Source organism: Toxorhynchites rutilus, chromosome 3 (assembly GCF_029784135.1).
Source record: "Toxorhynchites rutilus septentrionalis strain SRP chromosome 3, ASM2978413v1, whole genome shotgun sequence".
In the NCBI taxonomy this organism is placed as follows: Eukaryota; Metazoa; Arthropoda; class Insecta; order Diptera; family Culicidae; genus Toxorhynchites; species Toxorhynchites rutilus.
The window spans coordinates 217,393,832-217,411,920 of NC_073746.1; the positions used below are offsets into that span (position 1 = coordinate 217,393,832).

General features: G+C 37.8%; 1 protein-coding gene across 1 annotated transcript in view; it reads right to left on the reverse strand.

Moving 5' to 3' along the window:
* LOC129780014 (protein couch potato) overlaps window positions 1–18,089 on the reverse strand; it is a 310,568-nt gene that overhangs the window by 239,205 nt on the left and 53,274 nt on the right. The window contains exon 2 of the mRNA XM_055787853.1: window positions 11,251–11,921. Coding sequence (XP_055643828.1) covers window positions 11,251–11,484 — 234 coding nt within the window. The 5' untranslated portion in view covers window positions 11,485–11,921. The remainder of the gene's footprint in view (window positions 1–11,250; window positions 11,922–18,089) is intronic.

Consider the following 18,089-nt stretch of genomic DNA (forward strand, 5'->3'; position numbering starts at 1 on the left):
ACCAATCGGCGAGCATGTTATTGTCTGGGACGGGTTGTGGGAAATGTCGTCCACACCACTACTATACACTAGATCTTATAATTAGAGCAAATGGTGATGACTGGCTGTGGTACCTGACCGAGTGTTGTCCCCTGGACAGTGGAGGGAGCAATAGAAAATCGAATATGCTACTTGTGTGATTGGATGCACCGTAAAAATGTACCCTATGAGTTTCATTTTGGATTGAAATCGGAAATCTTTGAAAAACGAATATCCACAACAGTATCTGTATAGAAAATCGTTTTAGAGAGTGAAAGAGCATATTGAAAACAACTTCGTTATTTTCTGCAGTGTAATGCATCTCAAATTGCAAACATCTCAGTCGGATCGTCTCAATATGTCACTTCTGAAAAACATGTATGGGACCAGCGGAACGTGAAATACGGGGAATTGAACCAAACTAAAAGACAAGCGGTGACAGGATCGGGTAAAGAAGCGAGACCAGCGGTGAGACGCTTCGGACTATCTGTTATTTTCAATTATTTTTCCCTGCTAATATGAGCCGAAATAAAACAGTTTGGCTCAATTTCTAAATTTACGGAAAATAAAATAAGTTTTCGATTTTATAGCTGATTGTCAAAAATAAATCATTACTGCAGAGTGCACAGCAGTGGACATTTGCCAGACGGGGTTACCAAACCAGAAGCGCAGAAACGAAAGATCGTGGGGGAATTAGTTTGCATGAGATTTAATAATATTGGCGGACTGAAAGTAAAATATTTATTTCACGGCTGCAGTTATTGGAACATGCACTTGTCTAGCCGGCTCATGCGGCGGCGCGTGTGCAGTTTCTTCTCCTCCGAAGCTATCGTTCAATGTCACCGGCCACGATGGTGGCATGTCGAACCACGCTAATTGAAACATTGCTAATCCTCCATTATTAATGTCGATATGCTAAGGTACATAGCTTACGCTACTGTCTCTGCCAGTGGACGCAAGTAGGACGTTTTGGTTGAACACATAAATCTAGATAAAAACGATTAATCTTGATTGGTCTAATGCAGCAACATCTATATTTTTTCTTGTAGGATGAGCACGCAAATGTGATTTGCTGATCTGCACAGTTCGATTAATCGATAAACTAAACCACAGATAGTACGAAACCTGTCAGTTGCGGAAAAATGAACCATATTTAACACCAATAAACAAAATAGTGACGCGAAGGTCTTCAGAATTCATCAAATGTTCTCGCTTATTATAAGCCAACCGGCTTCATCTTAATTCACTTCCTTTAATCCATGCTTATATACAATAATTACGAGCAATGAATTATGGACAGCACCGATGCTTATGCTCATCGCATAGGTTCCCTTTTGTTCTACGTTACGTTCTCAGGAATTCGGAGTATGAGTGTGTGGAGCGCTGGAAGGTCGCACCAATGTATTTCGAGGAACACACCACAGTCCGATTTAGACCAACGGCAGCACAATCGGCACAAACAATTCGACCGCATATGTTTATGTTTACGCCCGATGACACAACAGTGGAGTCTATTCACATTCGCTCGCTAAGCTGCAGCATATGCATATGTTTGTGCATATGTTGTTAATTATTTGATACATATTTAATGGTGACGTTTCATGTAGCTTGAATCGACCATCTCCGGACCGCTTTCCGTTGCTTCCGATGCGAGCTGCTAATGAATGTAGGGAATATGAATTTGCGGAGCGAGATAATGCGTTGCGAAGAGACAGCTCTCTGATCGCAGTCCACCCACATGAGACAGCGTTTCTAGCAGAAAGTTATATAGTTTCTGTCGAATTGGTCAATTTGTGGTTCCGTAAAACTTCAGTTAAATTAAAAGCTTATAAGTTTTCATACTGTTTTTGTGGAGGTTTCGGGCAGAAAACTGAAAGCAGTTCTGTAGTGGAATGTTTTATCTCATATAAGGTGCAATTCAAATCAAATGCACCAGAATAGCACATTATAGTGACCTTTCCCATTAATGAAAGTCTAATTTGAAAGGCACACCTTTAACTGTTATGTCGAAACTTCTTGAATAACAGAAAATTTGAACTCAGGCTATTATGTTGTATTTGTCAGAGTGTATAAAGAAAAAGCTCATATAAATACCTCATAAAAAACTAATTAAGCACAGTTTCATATCAACCGAAACGCTCACATTGATAAAACTGATTTATGATTACACCCATACCTCGTTTTACGGCCTAGATACGTTCCACGAAATGCGGCCGCAAAGCGAAATCCGTATAAGGAATCAATCAGTTTTCAAAAACCTTTTTTACGATTCACAAAAAAACTCAAACTCAAACAGCCGTCAATGTGCGACACAAGTAAATGAAGTCCGATTGGACTAATATTATGCATAGGGTAGTTGTTGACGTAGAACTACGCTGTAATTTTATTCAATCGCTTGTTTATAACTGCGGATATTATTTTGTAATGCAACGAAAATTTTGAAATAACCATTCTACCAGTTTGGTCGCCCTGAAATTTTTGTTTTTAATTGTAGAATAATTTGACGATAATTGTTTGATGATTCATTCTTGTGCTCACAGAACAATTCATGCTCGAGATAAGCGCAGCTGCCATCCTTAGTGGAGAAAGTTTTGCTACTGACAAGCGAAACCAAAACACATATAGCATTTCAGAATGACATTTACTTTCTTGGTTACTAAATATACGAAATAATCTCTATCTGTTAATCTCAACAACCGTGAAAAGAGTAGCACTGCTTCATTATGAGCAAGATTAGCGCAAATGCAATCCTAGTTGAAAGCAGTTTTGCGATTGGCACTCGAACCCAAATAAGTTAATAACTTAATATTACTTATTGTATAACTTGGTATTCCCCAAATAATTGTTTGGTGCACAACCTTAACAACTGCTTCACCCATAATATTACTCCTCCACCCCAATTTTTTTTTTATTTTATTTTGTTTTATTTTATTTTACAAACATCAACAGGCTTTACATGTTTGCCTTAATGACCGAGAATTAATCATTAAATAATAAAACTAATAATAAAACTATAGAACTAAATATTAAACCTATAACAATTATAATTACTTAAGAACAGCAGAATAGAGCGCTTTGAGGGACGAACGGGAAAGGTGATAATCAAAAGACGAACTACTACTGGTTACGGGTTCATTGTAGCCGTAATTTGTTCGAGATGGTGGAAGGTACAAGTAGTTACGGGTACGCAAATTGCGACGACTAATGTTAAAATTAATTAAGTATAGCAATTCGGGGCAATCGATATTAGATAAAATAATATCAGATACAAAAAGCGCTTTGGTAACATTCCTTCGAGAGCCCAATGAATCCAATCCTATGAGACTACAGCGATCCTCGTAGTTGGGCAGATTAAATGGGTCAATCCATGGCAGATTACGCAAGGAAAATCGAACAAATTTTCGCTGAATCGACTCAATACGTTGTACACTATTTTGGTAATATGGTGACCATACAACGCAAGCATATTCTAGAACGGATCGAACCAATGCACAATATAGGGCCTTGAATATTACAAATATCTCCAAAATATTTATTCTTGACATATTACCCGAACCTTCGTGGTTTTCAGAAGTCTCTACACACTTTGTTCTGCAAAATGATCTGCGACATTCCATCAATCAATAATTGTGACTGATTTTTTTGCACAATACCGTCATTACGATTTAACACAGTCTGATCGCTGAATATCTGTCGCAAAGAACGAATGAAAACAACCGACACATCTATCATACATTCTCGAGCTGTATGGTTTGCTAGTTAAGCATCCATTGCCTAGTTTAAGCATCCATTGCCTTGAGAAATACACTCGATCCCTCGTCGTCCAGCTCGTCCAGCAACGATGTTGTCCAGTCAGTGTCCACACAAAGAATGAAAAGTTTGCCTCAGCGAGATCCACTGTTTATACTCTAGGCAAATATTCCCCTTCGTTCTTCTTCTTTTTCTTTGTTCACGGAGACTTTACATCTTACGATTTCCTCTTCGTTGCTCGTCGATAAGTTGCTCGTTATTGCCAACTCTGTTCGGGAAAGCACACAAATGGACAGAACAAATGTATGAGGAAGTGGGAAAACGGGGAAACTTTCATTAATTTAAACCATATACAGACTATGGGATTATAATGTATAGTATATCAAACAAATCTTAGGGAATTTCCGATTCGTTTGGTATGTAAATCGCCATAATCCGTTCGTGGCAAAAATAGTTATTAACGTTAACTTTATTTCATAAAAACGTGACCTGTTTTCTGATTTGGCACCCTTAATGAAAGACGTAGTTCTACGTAAAAAACTCAAAATTTCCATTTTTACGAATATCTCCAAAATATTTATTCTTGACATATTACCCGAACCTTCGTGGTTTTCAGAAGTCTCTACACACTTTGTTCTGCAAAATGATCTGCGACATTCCATCAATCAATAATTGTGACTGATTTCTTGCACAATACCGTCATTAGGATTTAACACAGTCTGATCGCTGAATATCTGTCACAAAGAACGAATGAAAACGACCGACACATCTATCATACATTCTCGAGCTGTATGGTTTGCTAGTTGCATCGCTAATATTTTGCATAGGGTATTGTTTCAGAAACATCTGGTCGGTGCTAAGACAGAGGGGACCAAGTCGCTAAATTATAAATTATAAAATTTCGAGTTAGTGGTTGTATTAGTTTAAGCATCTCTTAAGCTACATACCGTATTTATCAGATTTAGACAGTGTTTGCCAAATGATCCACTCATTGAAAAAATCGCTTTCGTTCGTTCAAATATGATCTTTCAGGAAACATTTCCTCCAGCGGTATTCTATTGTTGTTATGTGCTGCAAATCACGACACAAAAGAGAACGAGACAACTCTGCATCGGCTCGCACTTCATTGCACACCAGCATGCAAGCAAAGCTATCATATACGCTTTCGGTGCAGAAAGCTTATTTTCTTCTTTGCCTCTAACATATGCATACCGACCTCTCCATGCATCATGAAACAGCAGGATCGTACGGACAACGCAAAGCGAAAGATTCATATTCAGCTAATGTAGCAGATCCTGATTTTTAAGTCTCAGAGAGTGCAAACTGTATGATTATTTAGCTCGATAGAGGCTAAGGGAAGGGTAGTCAGATTATATTTTCCATTTTTAACGCCTCTGTCCCTTGAAATGTGTATATTCATATAGACCGCATAGTTCTACTAGCAACACTGCTCTCTTTCCCCATTTGTTGCTCTCCGCAAATGGTGACCGAATGATGACGTAATTTTTCTTGTATCATTTATTGCTTTGCACTTGCCTGTGCAGTGGGTTTCGCTATAGTAGAGCGGGACGATATAAGTGCGATTCACATACAACATACACGTAACGTTCACGTCCCGTCACGTCACGATACGTCAATGATTCTACCATGCAATTCCCATGATAACATTCACATACACCAGCAACGTAACGACCCGTCAGCATACGTTCAACGAAAACGACCGGCAGGATTTGTAGAAAAGAATAATTGACGGAGACGGACGGTTTTTGTCTGGGCTTTGTGTCTCGGCTTTTGTTTTGATTAGGTTGTACAGTAATTTACATTTAAATCGACATTGAGCTAATTTAACCGATCTGTGATGCAACACGTTTAATTAGACATTTTTACCTCTAATTGGACATTTTTGTAAATATTGAATTCGGGGCCCAAATTATGGCCCCACATTGAAAGTCGCTAACAGTCGCGAATGGCCGATTACTGATCAAAATCGACTCCAATACGACACTGAGTGGTGCCTCAGCATATCGCATTATAAAAAACTTACTGTACTTTTTATGCCAACATATCGCTTAGCTCCAAATTTCGGAGTGAAAATCATTCGCGACTAGTTGAGAGAATTATTCTATTTATTATTATTGTTGAATAAGGGTCGGACTACGGGGTTTAAGCATTTAAATAATTGAATTCAATGATTCCCATTGAATTTTCCAAAATTCGAAACTGATTTTAGGCATGCTAATTTGAAAGAGTGCATTGCAATTCAAAATTGTTGTAGGTGGCGACTCCATGAATAAAATTAATTGAATCATTCGTTTGGCATTTGACGTGACGGTGCTGGTGGAAGCATTGACTGCATGTGTGAATTGGTGGAGACATTGACGGAACGTAGACGTTCTTCTCCGTAACGTGCTATGTGAATCGCACAATATGCGGTTCAAACTTGTATGCAGGCTTCGAAAATGGTATGCGATGTTTGATACAGATCGGATATGCAATCAACAGTCTTCGTTCCTCTCTCAGTTTAATCACTAAATATTACACAAGTGATTACTGACATTCATACAAGTATCTGAATGATCCTCTCATATTTGGTTATATGTTCGTGAGAGTTTACTTGCATGACACATTGTGTATCATTCGATTTTGATCGAAATCCAATCACTGGATTTAGAAAATCACGCGTACATCAGCAATGTAGTATCGAAATTCTTTTGAATGCTCAGTGGAAACCAAACCTTAAATTCGTTCTTCTCGAAATCATAAAAATGACACATGGTCTGGTCTAACTTAACACCGACCATTCAAATGCAAGAACATCGATTCGATTAAATTCAATGCACCCTACTTCCTCCAGCGTGACGCGACAACCTTTTGACTCATCAAAAACAGGGTTTTTTTTTCTCATTTTCATGTATGAATTACACGGTTACTCAAACGATTTCAAAATAAAATTGAAAAAAAATCCTACAGGAATCATCAGTTGTGGGATATTTCATTGTTGAACTCATCAGTCAGTCCAATACTTTTGTGACACCTTTTTGCGGTTTCCAATTGTTGAAAATTAATGTTGTATTTTCTGTTCCGTTTCAATATACAAATGAGCTTTGTTCTATGATTTGTCAATAAAAGATGAACGTAGGTTTCTCTATATTCAGTTTTTCAAAAACTCGCAAGAACCTTGCAATGCATTTTGTGACGTGACAACACACTATATGCGAAATAGCTGTTGATTCCTGCACCGGCGATCCTTGTAGCTGGATTGCGACATGGCTCAAAACGGAATCGTAAGCTATGGAAAGTAGTGCACTAAAAAGGATCAATCTGGTAATGTTAAGCTGTGAATCCAACTTTAGGGAAAGCTTTAAGTAGATTGCGAAAGCTATTATGGGTTCCGTACATCGTCATACCATTAGGTGCAGTGTGTTTGTGTATGACTGCACCACACGTAAGAGTTGTTAATTTTAAATGTTGTCAAGGTATAACAGTTCGTCTAAAAAGTTCATAAGGTTGACGTCTAGGCGTCTCTTGCAAAAATCTACCTAAATCTAAGCACCATCATTCAATGGATACGTGTCAAAATTTGACAGCAATCGGTCGATTGGTTCGTGAGTTACAGCATTGAGAGTCAAGCAACTTTTGTTATTGTGGAAAATAACGGAAAAATTACAAATCAATGAAAACGATGGCAAAATTGCATGAATTGGGCTTCGAATTGCTTCCGCCCCAGCGACTATTTTCTGTTCGCAGACCTGAAGAGAATGCTCGCTGGCAAGAAATTTAAGACCGATGATGAAGTCATTACCGAAACTGAAGCCTATTTTTGAAAAACCGTACTATAAAAATGGTATCGCAAAATGGTTACAAGATCGCTATAATCGCTGTATCGTCCTCGAAGGCAATTACGTTGAATAATAAAATTGAATTTTGCAAAAAAAATAGTTTTACTACGTTACCTATAAACTTTTCAGCCGAACTGTTATAATGATGGTAATGGAACAAATATGAAATCGTCTGTGGTGGCAGTAATGTGTATGGTTCTCACAGGAACAAGAATGAATTACGTATCCAGTTCGAAATAGTTGAATTTTATGTAATTTATAATATCTAATCCGCTCACAAACTTACAAGAAGAACGTTCAGCATACTTTCAAAAATAGCCATTCATTCATCCATTGAGATCTGAATCTGAATCTGAATCAATATTCAAATGCAACTTCAAACAAATGATTACTAACCTAACGGTAGTCAGATAATGGAATATGTTTAGCCCCAAATAGCATCACACAGCTTCAGATATTGCAATTTATTTGAATTAAGTATTTCTGTGAGGTGCCGTGGCCCTGTGGCCAAGTGGTTAGCGTCACACCCAACATGCCATTTTTTAATATCGATATATTAAAAAATATTTAATATTTACTATATTTTTAATATAGTAAAATTCGAAGTGATAAACAAGTGGATTGAATGATAAAATTTCGTTGTTCTACGTCGAAAATGCGGTCGTGTCCTAGAAACAATTCCTCACAACTTTTTCTCCCTTTATTCTGCCTTCGAGCGTATCTGCACACATACATCCACATCCTCACACATCCATAAACGATGGATGGTACTTAAGGTGAAGGTGGAAGGAAGCCATTGTAGTAGTATAGATAAAACCACGTATAAAAATGGGATAATAGTGTTTGTGTGAAAAGAGCGAAGCACATGTAAATAGATCAATTCACCTATCAGACTGTGTGGCGCTTCATTGACACGAGTCTTTGAATACATTTAAAAAAAAGTAACAACTCAATACTAAAGTAAAATAAATGAACGATATGTTCCGTCGAACAATTGCAAATATAAATATATATAGAAGGTGTATTTGCATATGTAGTAAAATTCGGATTATACGCGAGCGTAACATGAGCAATTTATAACACATGCGAATTGGTGCTCTTTTGGTATTAACAAGTTCTTCCGCATAGTAACTCGATGTTGATAAATCCTTAATATTTTCCTTCGTTGATCGTATTGTTTTCACATATTCACGTTGGAGAGCCTTAACTCTTCTCTTCGTCGGCCGCATTTTGATTGAATGTAATACTTTTCCGTTTACTGTTTTTGAAAGCATACGCAGCCGTGGCAGTGTTCCGAGCTCTGCAATACAATTTACTTAACCAATGTTAAAGTTGCTAAAACTTACATCATAGACCCTTTACACGTAACAATAATAATTGTATTGATATCAACACAATTTTATTCTATTGATTTTCATGACTTGAAACGCTATGTCTCAGGAATAACATTTTATTGAGTGGTTTTTATAGCTGTTTCGATGATGTTGTCTGGCATCAATGTCGAAAAAATAACGATGCTTTCACCAATGCAAACAAAACCATTGCCGAAGATTACTCGGGTTTTCCGACGTTTTTCATTATCATGAATCATGAAAATTTAATATCTTGTGAGTAGTCGATTAGAGTTTGGTTGATATTACTAATGGGAAGTGTGCGAAACAATCATTTTCTTCACACTGTTTCGCAAAATTATTGATTTTCGGGCGAGGGGTGAGGGAGGGAGGTGAAAGAAATGAGCGCCATTGTGGCTCGCTTCCACCTTCACCTTAAGCAATACTCTAGCGCAAAAAATTACACCGAGTAAAAGTATGAAGCTATGCCTTTTTTAACTTAGTGTACGTGTTCTGACTGATCAATGATATTTTTATTCAAAATTGAAGAAGCCCGGCAACAATTTGGCTTATCCTTTTTTTCGTTTTTGAGGCACTAGAAACTAGTGAAACCCGCATTCTCCAGGAGTTGGTGTTAAGAGATGGGTCAAATTGACGCTTTAACTCTTTTGAGAAGCTCGATGCAATCGTTGTCGTGAGCTAGCCCTTAGAAAAATTAAAGGTACAGTTGACAGATGCAACGATGATTGCAAAACAAGAAATCAGATATTTTTTTCTCGACTTAACATCGGCCACACTAGATTGACACATCAACGTTTCCTGACATTTACTCCCGGAGAAATCTGCACAGTGTCTCGCTTACTGTTGAGCGTATCGTCCATTATACAGTGATAGACATTTGTTTAGCCGCACTTGAAAAAAAAAACATGAAACACTTACAAAACAACTAGGAATGTTCTTTTTATCGGGATACTTATTTGCTGTAGTGATAGTATATTTAAGTCACTTTTATTGAAAGGACGTGCGTCACAATCACACACACACAAGGCGCCATCGGTGGATATAAACATTCAAACGTCGTTTTTTCCCGAGACATACGTTTAGCCGCAGGGCATAAAAATCAAGTTTTCACATAATCACCAAGCCTTTATCTGTGTTTTTTTTAAATACTTGGGAATGTTCAATTTACAAGATAAATATTAGATGTGCAACGTAAGAAGTTGGTCAGATTAGTGATTTACGTAGAATTTAAAGGAATGGCGAAGTGGTACGGAATTTCTTTAAATAATGCCAGAAATATGGAATATAACGACCAACAAATGGGAACACCAAAGTTACGTCTTAAAGGTCGTATAGACACGAAGCAACCAGGAAACGAAACACCCGAATGAACTCCGAAAAGTATCTTCAATTACTGGAGAACGTTTTGATTGGCCATATTGAGAATAACGCTACCGAGGATGTCGTTTTTTTCAGCAGGATTATGCATAGATCCACGTTTCCAAGCAATCGAAGGTATGGTTTGCCGAGAAGGACATTCCGCTTCTTGAATGACCTGCTGGCAGTCGATTGCAATTCAATAGAGAACCTATGGAAAATCTTGGCCGAGATGGCCTATGCAAACGGATGACAATTTGACAACATTTCCAGTCTCAAGGCAGTAGTTCAGGAAATTTGGGCTATAATCAATATGGCAACACTTTAAGAACTGTCTGACTCGATGCCAAAATCGAGTTTTCAAAGTGATCCGAAATGGAGGTGGACATACTAAATATTAGCTACCGATTGGACTCGAAATTTGGCGCACAAATTTTCTTTTATTGAAATATTAGGATACGGCTAAACGAATGTCCACCCTGATTCCACATATTTGAATAACAATAATCGTCTTTTATGAGCAAAACTGTACAAAGAATTGACTTATTTTTAAAAATATTGAGGAAAAAAAGGGTGCGGCTCAACGAATGTCTACCACTGTATACTCATTGAAACGATCCCATAAGTGAAAAAAAATATTGTTGTTGAGATACACGAACTTTATTCAGAAAATTTTAGGTATATTACATAAACAGAGGAATGAAAGTGTAGTTTATCATAACACATCATGAGGTATAGTCAAGTGACACGAATCTTCAAAGCCGATTTAATAAAAATTTAAAAAAATACAGCCTCGGGAAGTTCATGGTAATCTGAAAAGCTTTAATCAAATCATTGTTATCTAATCAACGTGATCAATGTTTCGGATGATTATATGTGACACTGTTTGAAGTTTTACTTTCCAACGATATCAATGGTATTAATTCTAGACTCACCTCTTCTTCGTTGCTAGCGGTGTTGACCGAATCCATGCTCTGAGAAAGCGCCAGTGGAGCCATTGGTGGCATTTGTCCCATCGAATTATCCATTTTGGTGTTGTTGCCGGTGAGACTGCTCTGCGTCTGTCCGAGACTGTGATTATTGTTGACTGCGTTCACGTTAAGCGAACCGTTGATGGATTGTGTGCTGACAGCCGGATTGGATTGGGCCACAATCGGTGATGTGAACATTGGCTGCTGACTGTGGCAGGTGGAGGTGATGGCAAGTGGACCCGATACCAGTTGTTGTTGAACGGATGCCGCGACGGCAACACTGGCAGACTCTAGCAACTGCTGGTGGTGTTGATTTTGCAGGCGCACTTGATGTTGCTGTTGCTGCTGCTGTTGAAACTGATGCTGGGCTGCCTGGACCTGATGATGTTGCAACAATGCAGCTGCCGCTGCGGCAGCTGCAGCCGAAGCCTGGGGATGTGTAGCTACTAGGCAATTACCTAAGGCCGGAATTGTTCCCGCACCGGCCAGCGGTGTGGTGCACAGTCTTTTCGGCGATAAGACTTGTGGGGCGCTCGCTACCGTGATTTGCGGCGCTGGCCTTCGTTTCACCACTGTCGACGAAATGGTGACGGAATTTATTGACGCACTGTTGAATCGAACACCATGTGTCGATCCTGGGGAAAAAAAGAAGAGAACACGCAGAGAATATAAATTTGAAACGCCGGTTAAATTTGTGGTTGAAGAAATCGATTAAAATTTCAATTACTGCTCATTGATCAAGTTTTGCATAATTAATTACTTTTCACCAAACCGTATATACAAATATCACCCGCGTGTGCGGGTTGGTTGGTCTTAGTCACACATACAGGTGATCAGATCCGACGCGGAAATCAAACATGTTGTTATTCGTACCAATTCATCCATGTTTCTGCTCTGAAACGGTATGAGCTACACCTATCGGCAACATATCAATCAGCTTGATACACGTTTCCAATCTGTACTTTGCATAATTAATGTTTCATAATGAAAAATGTATCGTTAATCGGCTGCCTTCCTCCCGTACGGATACGATTTTACTTATGCTGATTCGAGGCAATCATTCATATATATTTTCATATGTATATACAAAAACGTTCATTCCGCTTGTTAATTGTTCATTAATATAAAATGGAACGCGACCTTCAATAACTGTAACGTTTGTGAAAACAGGTGCGTTTTATTCTTTATGTCAATACGATTACGTTCAATTTTTTCGCCGAAATAACTATTAATTACGTAAACCTCAATCCTCGTGGAAAGCATATTTTATATCAACTATCACTAGAACATGTTCGGAAATTGATTGTTCCCCTCAGAATTGTAAGGTTAAGGTCATAGAAGAACCGTATCCGTATATTTGCACTAAACCGAACCAATGCAATCTACCGTGAATGCAATGTTGTGACCCATTTCGACAGTTCATAGAAGGCATTGTACACCAGTGCACACCCACCCACCCACACGTACACACACACAGGTGCAACGTATGAACACATATGTGCGGTGGCGGCTAAAATTTCGCTTAAACGGGGCAGCTAAATCTTCCATCAATAAATAGAAACACGTTTCGCCGCTTGGATGCAAATTCCTCTATTTATAACCCCGAAACGACGACAACAACTACAACGGCGTCGCAAATTTTTAAACAGTATCTCGGCAGATGAAGTGTAGCCGGCAACTATCGATCACTTCTTGTTCACATCGGCTGCCCCCAACGCAATCATCCGCGCAATATTCGTGACGATCTATTCGCAGTAAAACTGCGGCGGCGGAGTTCTCTCCCGCCCCAGGTACATGATTGGCACAGCTGTTGTTACAAGTGACTTGTGGTCGCAAGTTCATTTCTAAGATGTAGGTACCGGCCTTCATCGCTCACTGTAAATCAGGCATGGGCGTAAAACTATATTACATATAACTTAGAGGAGCGACTTCAACTGTTGCAGCTGATTGACATTCAGCAGACCCTAATAAAATCATCAAAGGCCAAATTAAAATTTATCCAATTCATAAAAGTAATATTATAATTTCATAGAAGGCCACTATACAGGGTGTAGAGTAGATGACCCAAAATCACTCAGGAAGTGATAAAGGATCATATTTGATGAAAAAATCCTTCCATATGAACGAATCCCAACAATGACAGAGTTATTGAACTCGTATTATTTTGGGATCTGTTTGCTTCAAACTGGCTTTAATTCGAAAAGGACCCTACTTAGAACAATTCTATTGCTTCTATTCAAATGATGAGATTTTTTCCTAGATGTAATTGTAAAACATTCAAATTAATGGAATTGAGTAACAATTTTTAATTGAAAAGACGTATGTGTGCTAGAAATTAAAGGGTGTGTCACATCAAATTGCATCACGGAAAAAACGCTGTAGAAATTCGCCCAGTAGACCGATCCTTTTGAAAATTTTAGACAGTAAAATAAAAACTATTAAACAACTTTTGGCATTTTCTATTTTTCATACTTCGAGCCCAAGCCCGTATGCTCGCACCTTCCTCTTTACCCCGTCCATAAGGTTCTGTACAACGTCAGGTTGTAGTTTTTTTTGAACAGAAATCCATTTTCTCTTGAAGTCCGCCTCCGATTTGACAACTTTTGGGTTCTTCCGGAGGGCCTGCTTCATAATCGCCCAATATTTCTCTATTGGGCGAAGCTCCGGCGCGTTGGGCGGGTTCATTTCCTTTGGCACGAAGGTGACCCCGTTGGCTTCGTACCACTCCAACACGTCCTTTGAATAGTGGCACGAAGCGAGATCCGGCCAGAAGATAGTAGATAGTGATAGTAAGCGCTTCTGTAGGCACTCCTTAAGGTAAACCTGCCCGTTTACCGTGCCGGTCATCACGAAGGGGGCGCTCCGCTTTCCGCAAGAGCAGATCCCTTGCCACACCATGTACTTTTTGGCAAACTTGGATAGTTTCTGCTTGCGAATCTCCTCCGGAACGCTGAATTTGTCCTCTGCGGAGAAGAACAACAGGCCCGGCTGCTGATGAAAGTTCGCTTTGACGTAGGTTTCGTAGTCCATTACCAGGCAATGCGGCTTCGTCAGCATTTCGGTGTACAGTTTCCGGGCTCGCGTCTTCCCCACCATGTTTTGCCTTCCGTCGCGGTTAGGAGCCTTCTGAACCTTGTATGTACGCAGGCCCTCCCGCTGCTTGGTCCGCTGGACGAATGAACTTGACAAATTCAGCTTATTGGCGACATCCCGGACCGAACTTCTCGGATCACGTCTAAACTGCTTAACTACGCGCTTATGATCTTTTTCACTGACGGAGCATCCATTTTTGCCGTTCTTCACCTTCCGGTCGATGGTTAGGTTCTCGAAGTATCGTTTTAGTACTCTGCTGACCGTGGATTGGACGATTCCCAGCATCTTACCGATGTCCCGATGTGACAACTCCGGATTCTCGAAATGAGTGCACAGGATTAATTCACGACGCTCTTTTTCGTTCGACGACATTTTTCCAAAGGGCCTGGCCGGGTAAGGGAGTAAAAAGTGCCCCCAAACCAAATCACTAGCTGTATGGCAAATATAGTAAAGGATATTAAATAAGAAATTTTGGCGGTTTATTTGAACCCCTATGTGGTTTGACGTAGGATCTATAGTGACAAACGTACTTTTTCGTGCATTTCACGCCATCCTCAATAGATCCGAGATAAAAATTTGAAAAAAATACTGAATGTGCATCTTACTACGATGTATCAAAAAAAATTATCAAAAAAAAATTTCATCAAAAATTTTAGTACTAAAAAAAATAATGAAATCTTGAAAATTTTTTTTTTGGGATTTAGAGATTCAGTACTACTCTAATTCATATTTTAATGTGTTTCTACGGCTTTTCTAGATATGTGTGATTTTTTTCAGATTTTTTTGAGTGTTGCGCGGTATCAAAAAATTTTTTTTTTATGTTTCCAAAGAGTGGTTAGGTAAGGGAGTAAAAAGTGCCCCCAAACCAAATCACTAGCTGTATGGCAAATATTGTAAAGGATATTAAATAAGAAATTTTGGCGGTTTATTTGAACCCCTATGTGGTTTGACGTAGGATCTATAGTGACAAACGTACTTTTTCGTGCATTTCACGCCATCCTCAATAGATCCGAGATAAAAATTTGAAAAAAATACTGAATGTGCATCTTACCACGGTGTATCAAGAAAAATTATCAAAAAAATAATTCATCAAAAATTTTAGTATTAAAAAAAAATTATGAAAATTTGAAAATTTTTTTTTGGGATTTAGAGATTCAATACTACTCTAATTCATATTTAAATGTGCTCTTACGGCTTTTCTAGATTGATAAATATCGTCAAGCTGTTTTTTTTTAAATATCTAATAATAAAAATAAAATAATAAAAAAGAAAAATACACAGTACAAAAAAATGTTATAGATTTTCTGGCATTTCGAAATTTTGAAAAAAAATATAACTTTGAGACCACAAATTCGATTTGTTTTTTTATTTTAATCTTTCAATTGAAAACCACGAATACAATAAAATAATCGATTTCAAAAAAATAAAAATAATAATGCAGACGATGAAGAAAATTATTTTGTGTCACACAATGCTCTTAAAAATTCAGGAAAAATTACGCCACATGTAGAAAAAAGACACATACGAACGCATTTAAATAAAAATTTGAGCAGGAGTGGGTCTCAAAGTTATATTTTTTTTTCAAAATTTCGAAATGCCAGAAAATCTATAACATTTTTTTGTACTGTGTATTTTTTTTCATTTTATTTTTAGTATTAGATATTTGAAAAAAAAACAGTTTGAAGATATTTATAAATCTAGAAAAGCCGTAAGAGTACATTTGAATATGAATTAGAGTAGTACTGAATCTCAAAATCCAAAAAAAAAAATTTTCAAAATTTTAATATTTTTTTAGTACAAAAATTTTTGATGAAATTTTTTTTGATAATTTTTCTTGATACACCATGGTAGGATGTACATTCAGTATTTTTTTCAAATTTTTATCTCAGATCTATTGAGGATGGCGTGAAATAAACGAAAAAGTACGTTTGTCACTATAGATCCTACGTCAAACCACATAGGGGTTCAAATAAACCGCCAAAATTTCTTATTTAATATCCTTTACAATATTTGCCATACAGCTAGTGATTTGGTTTGGGGGCACTTTTTACTCCCTTACCTAACCACTCTTTGGAAACATAAAAAAAAAATTTTTTGATACCGCGCAACACTGAAAAAAATCTGAAAAAAATCACACATATCTAGAAAAGCCGTAGAAACACATTAAAATATGAATTAGAGTAGTACTGAATCTCTAAATTCCAAAAAAAAAATTTTCAAGATTTCATTATTTTTTTTAGTACTAAAATTTTTGATGAAATTTTTTTTTGATAATTTTTTTTGATACATCGTAGTAAGATGCACATTCAGTATTTTTTTCAAATTTTTATCTCGGATCTTTTGAGGATGGCGTGAAATTAACGAAAAGTACGTTTTTCACTATAGATCCTACGTCAAACCAGATAGGGGTTCAAATAAACCGCCAAAATTTCTTATTTAATATCCTTTACAATATTTGCCATACGGCTAGTGATTTGGTTTGGGGGCACTTTTTACTTCCTTACCCGGCCAGGCCCTTTACGTAAAATTGACAGTGAAGCATGGCCAACGTGATCTATACACTCTTATCTGATTATAAGCGAAAGCTGAAGATATAATTCCTAAAAATTAAATTTCTACAGCGTTTTTTCCGTGATGCAATTTGATGTGACACACCCTTTATGTATTGTGCTAGAGAACGCATAGCGTGGTCATAAGTTCATTCCTTATCACCGATTTCACTATCGAACACATTACAGGAACAACATTTTCGTATTAAATCTCAGTCTCAGTATTATCCTTAGAATCACAGAATATCGAAGTAGTGTTTCAGTATCTCTCAGCAACAAATGACTCACTAATTTTACTATGCAGAACATTTCACAGTACTGCTACAGTAAATCCGAATTGAATTGGTTGTGTGGTGTTGGCGAGGGCAATAGCAACCGCAGCGGAACAAACCTCAACCTCCAGTCTCCAACCAAATAACACAACCTTTACCACTGGAAAACACCTTCTTCACATCTGGCTTGAAATGCGCTGAACTTTGACGCCGCTTTTAGCCCGGAAAGAATACAAATTCGGAAAAATTGAATGATCGGACTGAAAAAATCACCAATGAATACTCTCCCGGCAAAAATAAATATAAAAGTCAATTTGCTTACTATATTTATTTTATCGTATATTACTTTAGAATGCATCAAACTTTCGAAAATAACACTTCAGTGAAACCTTTGGTGGCTCTGAAAAAGATAAATAGTTTGCGTAGTAAAATGGAAGCAGCTGAAAATGGTTGATACATGATTCTTTGTTGTCTTCGTATGTCGAAATATGTGTCCTTATTGCTAATGCACGTAATGCATATCTCATCCTAGACACTAGACACTGCCAGAGTCGGTTTTATATTGACGACGCAAAAGTGATTCAATCATACACAAACACTCTCCATCCTACGATATGAGAGTCGACGCGAAGGTTCTGTTAATCGAGTCTTAACCTCGGATTTGAGAACAAAAATTTAAGTCAAAAATCGAAATTACATTACGATTTGGCATCTTTCAGCCACAACTCTCCCTCCGAAGCGACTCAGTGTCGAGCGCCACCGCAGCGGTCCAGTCGTTAGTTAGGTAACTGATGAATCGTGCATGAAGCGATTCTATTTTGTTCCACATTTCCAAAGCACCTCAAATGTATCTTTGACGACACATGTAATCAACAACAATGTGTGCGTG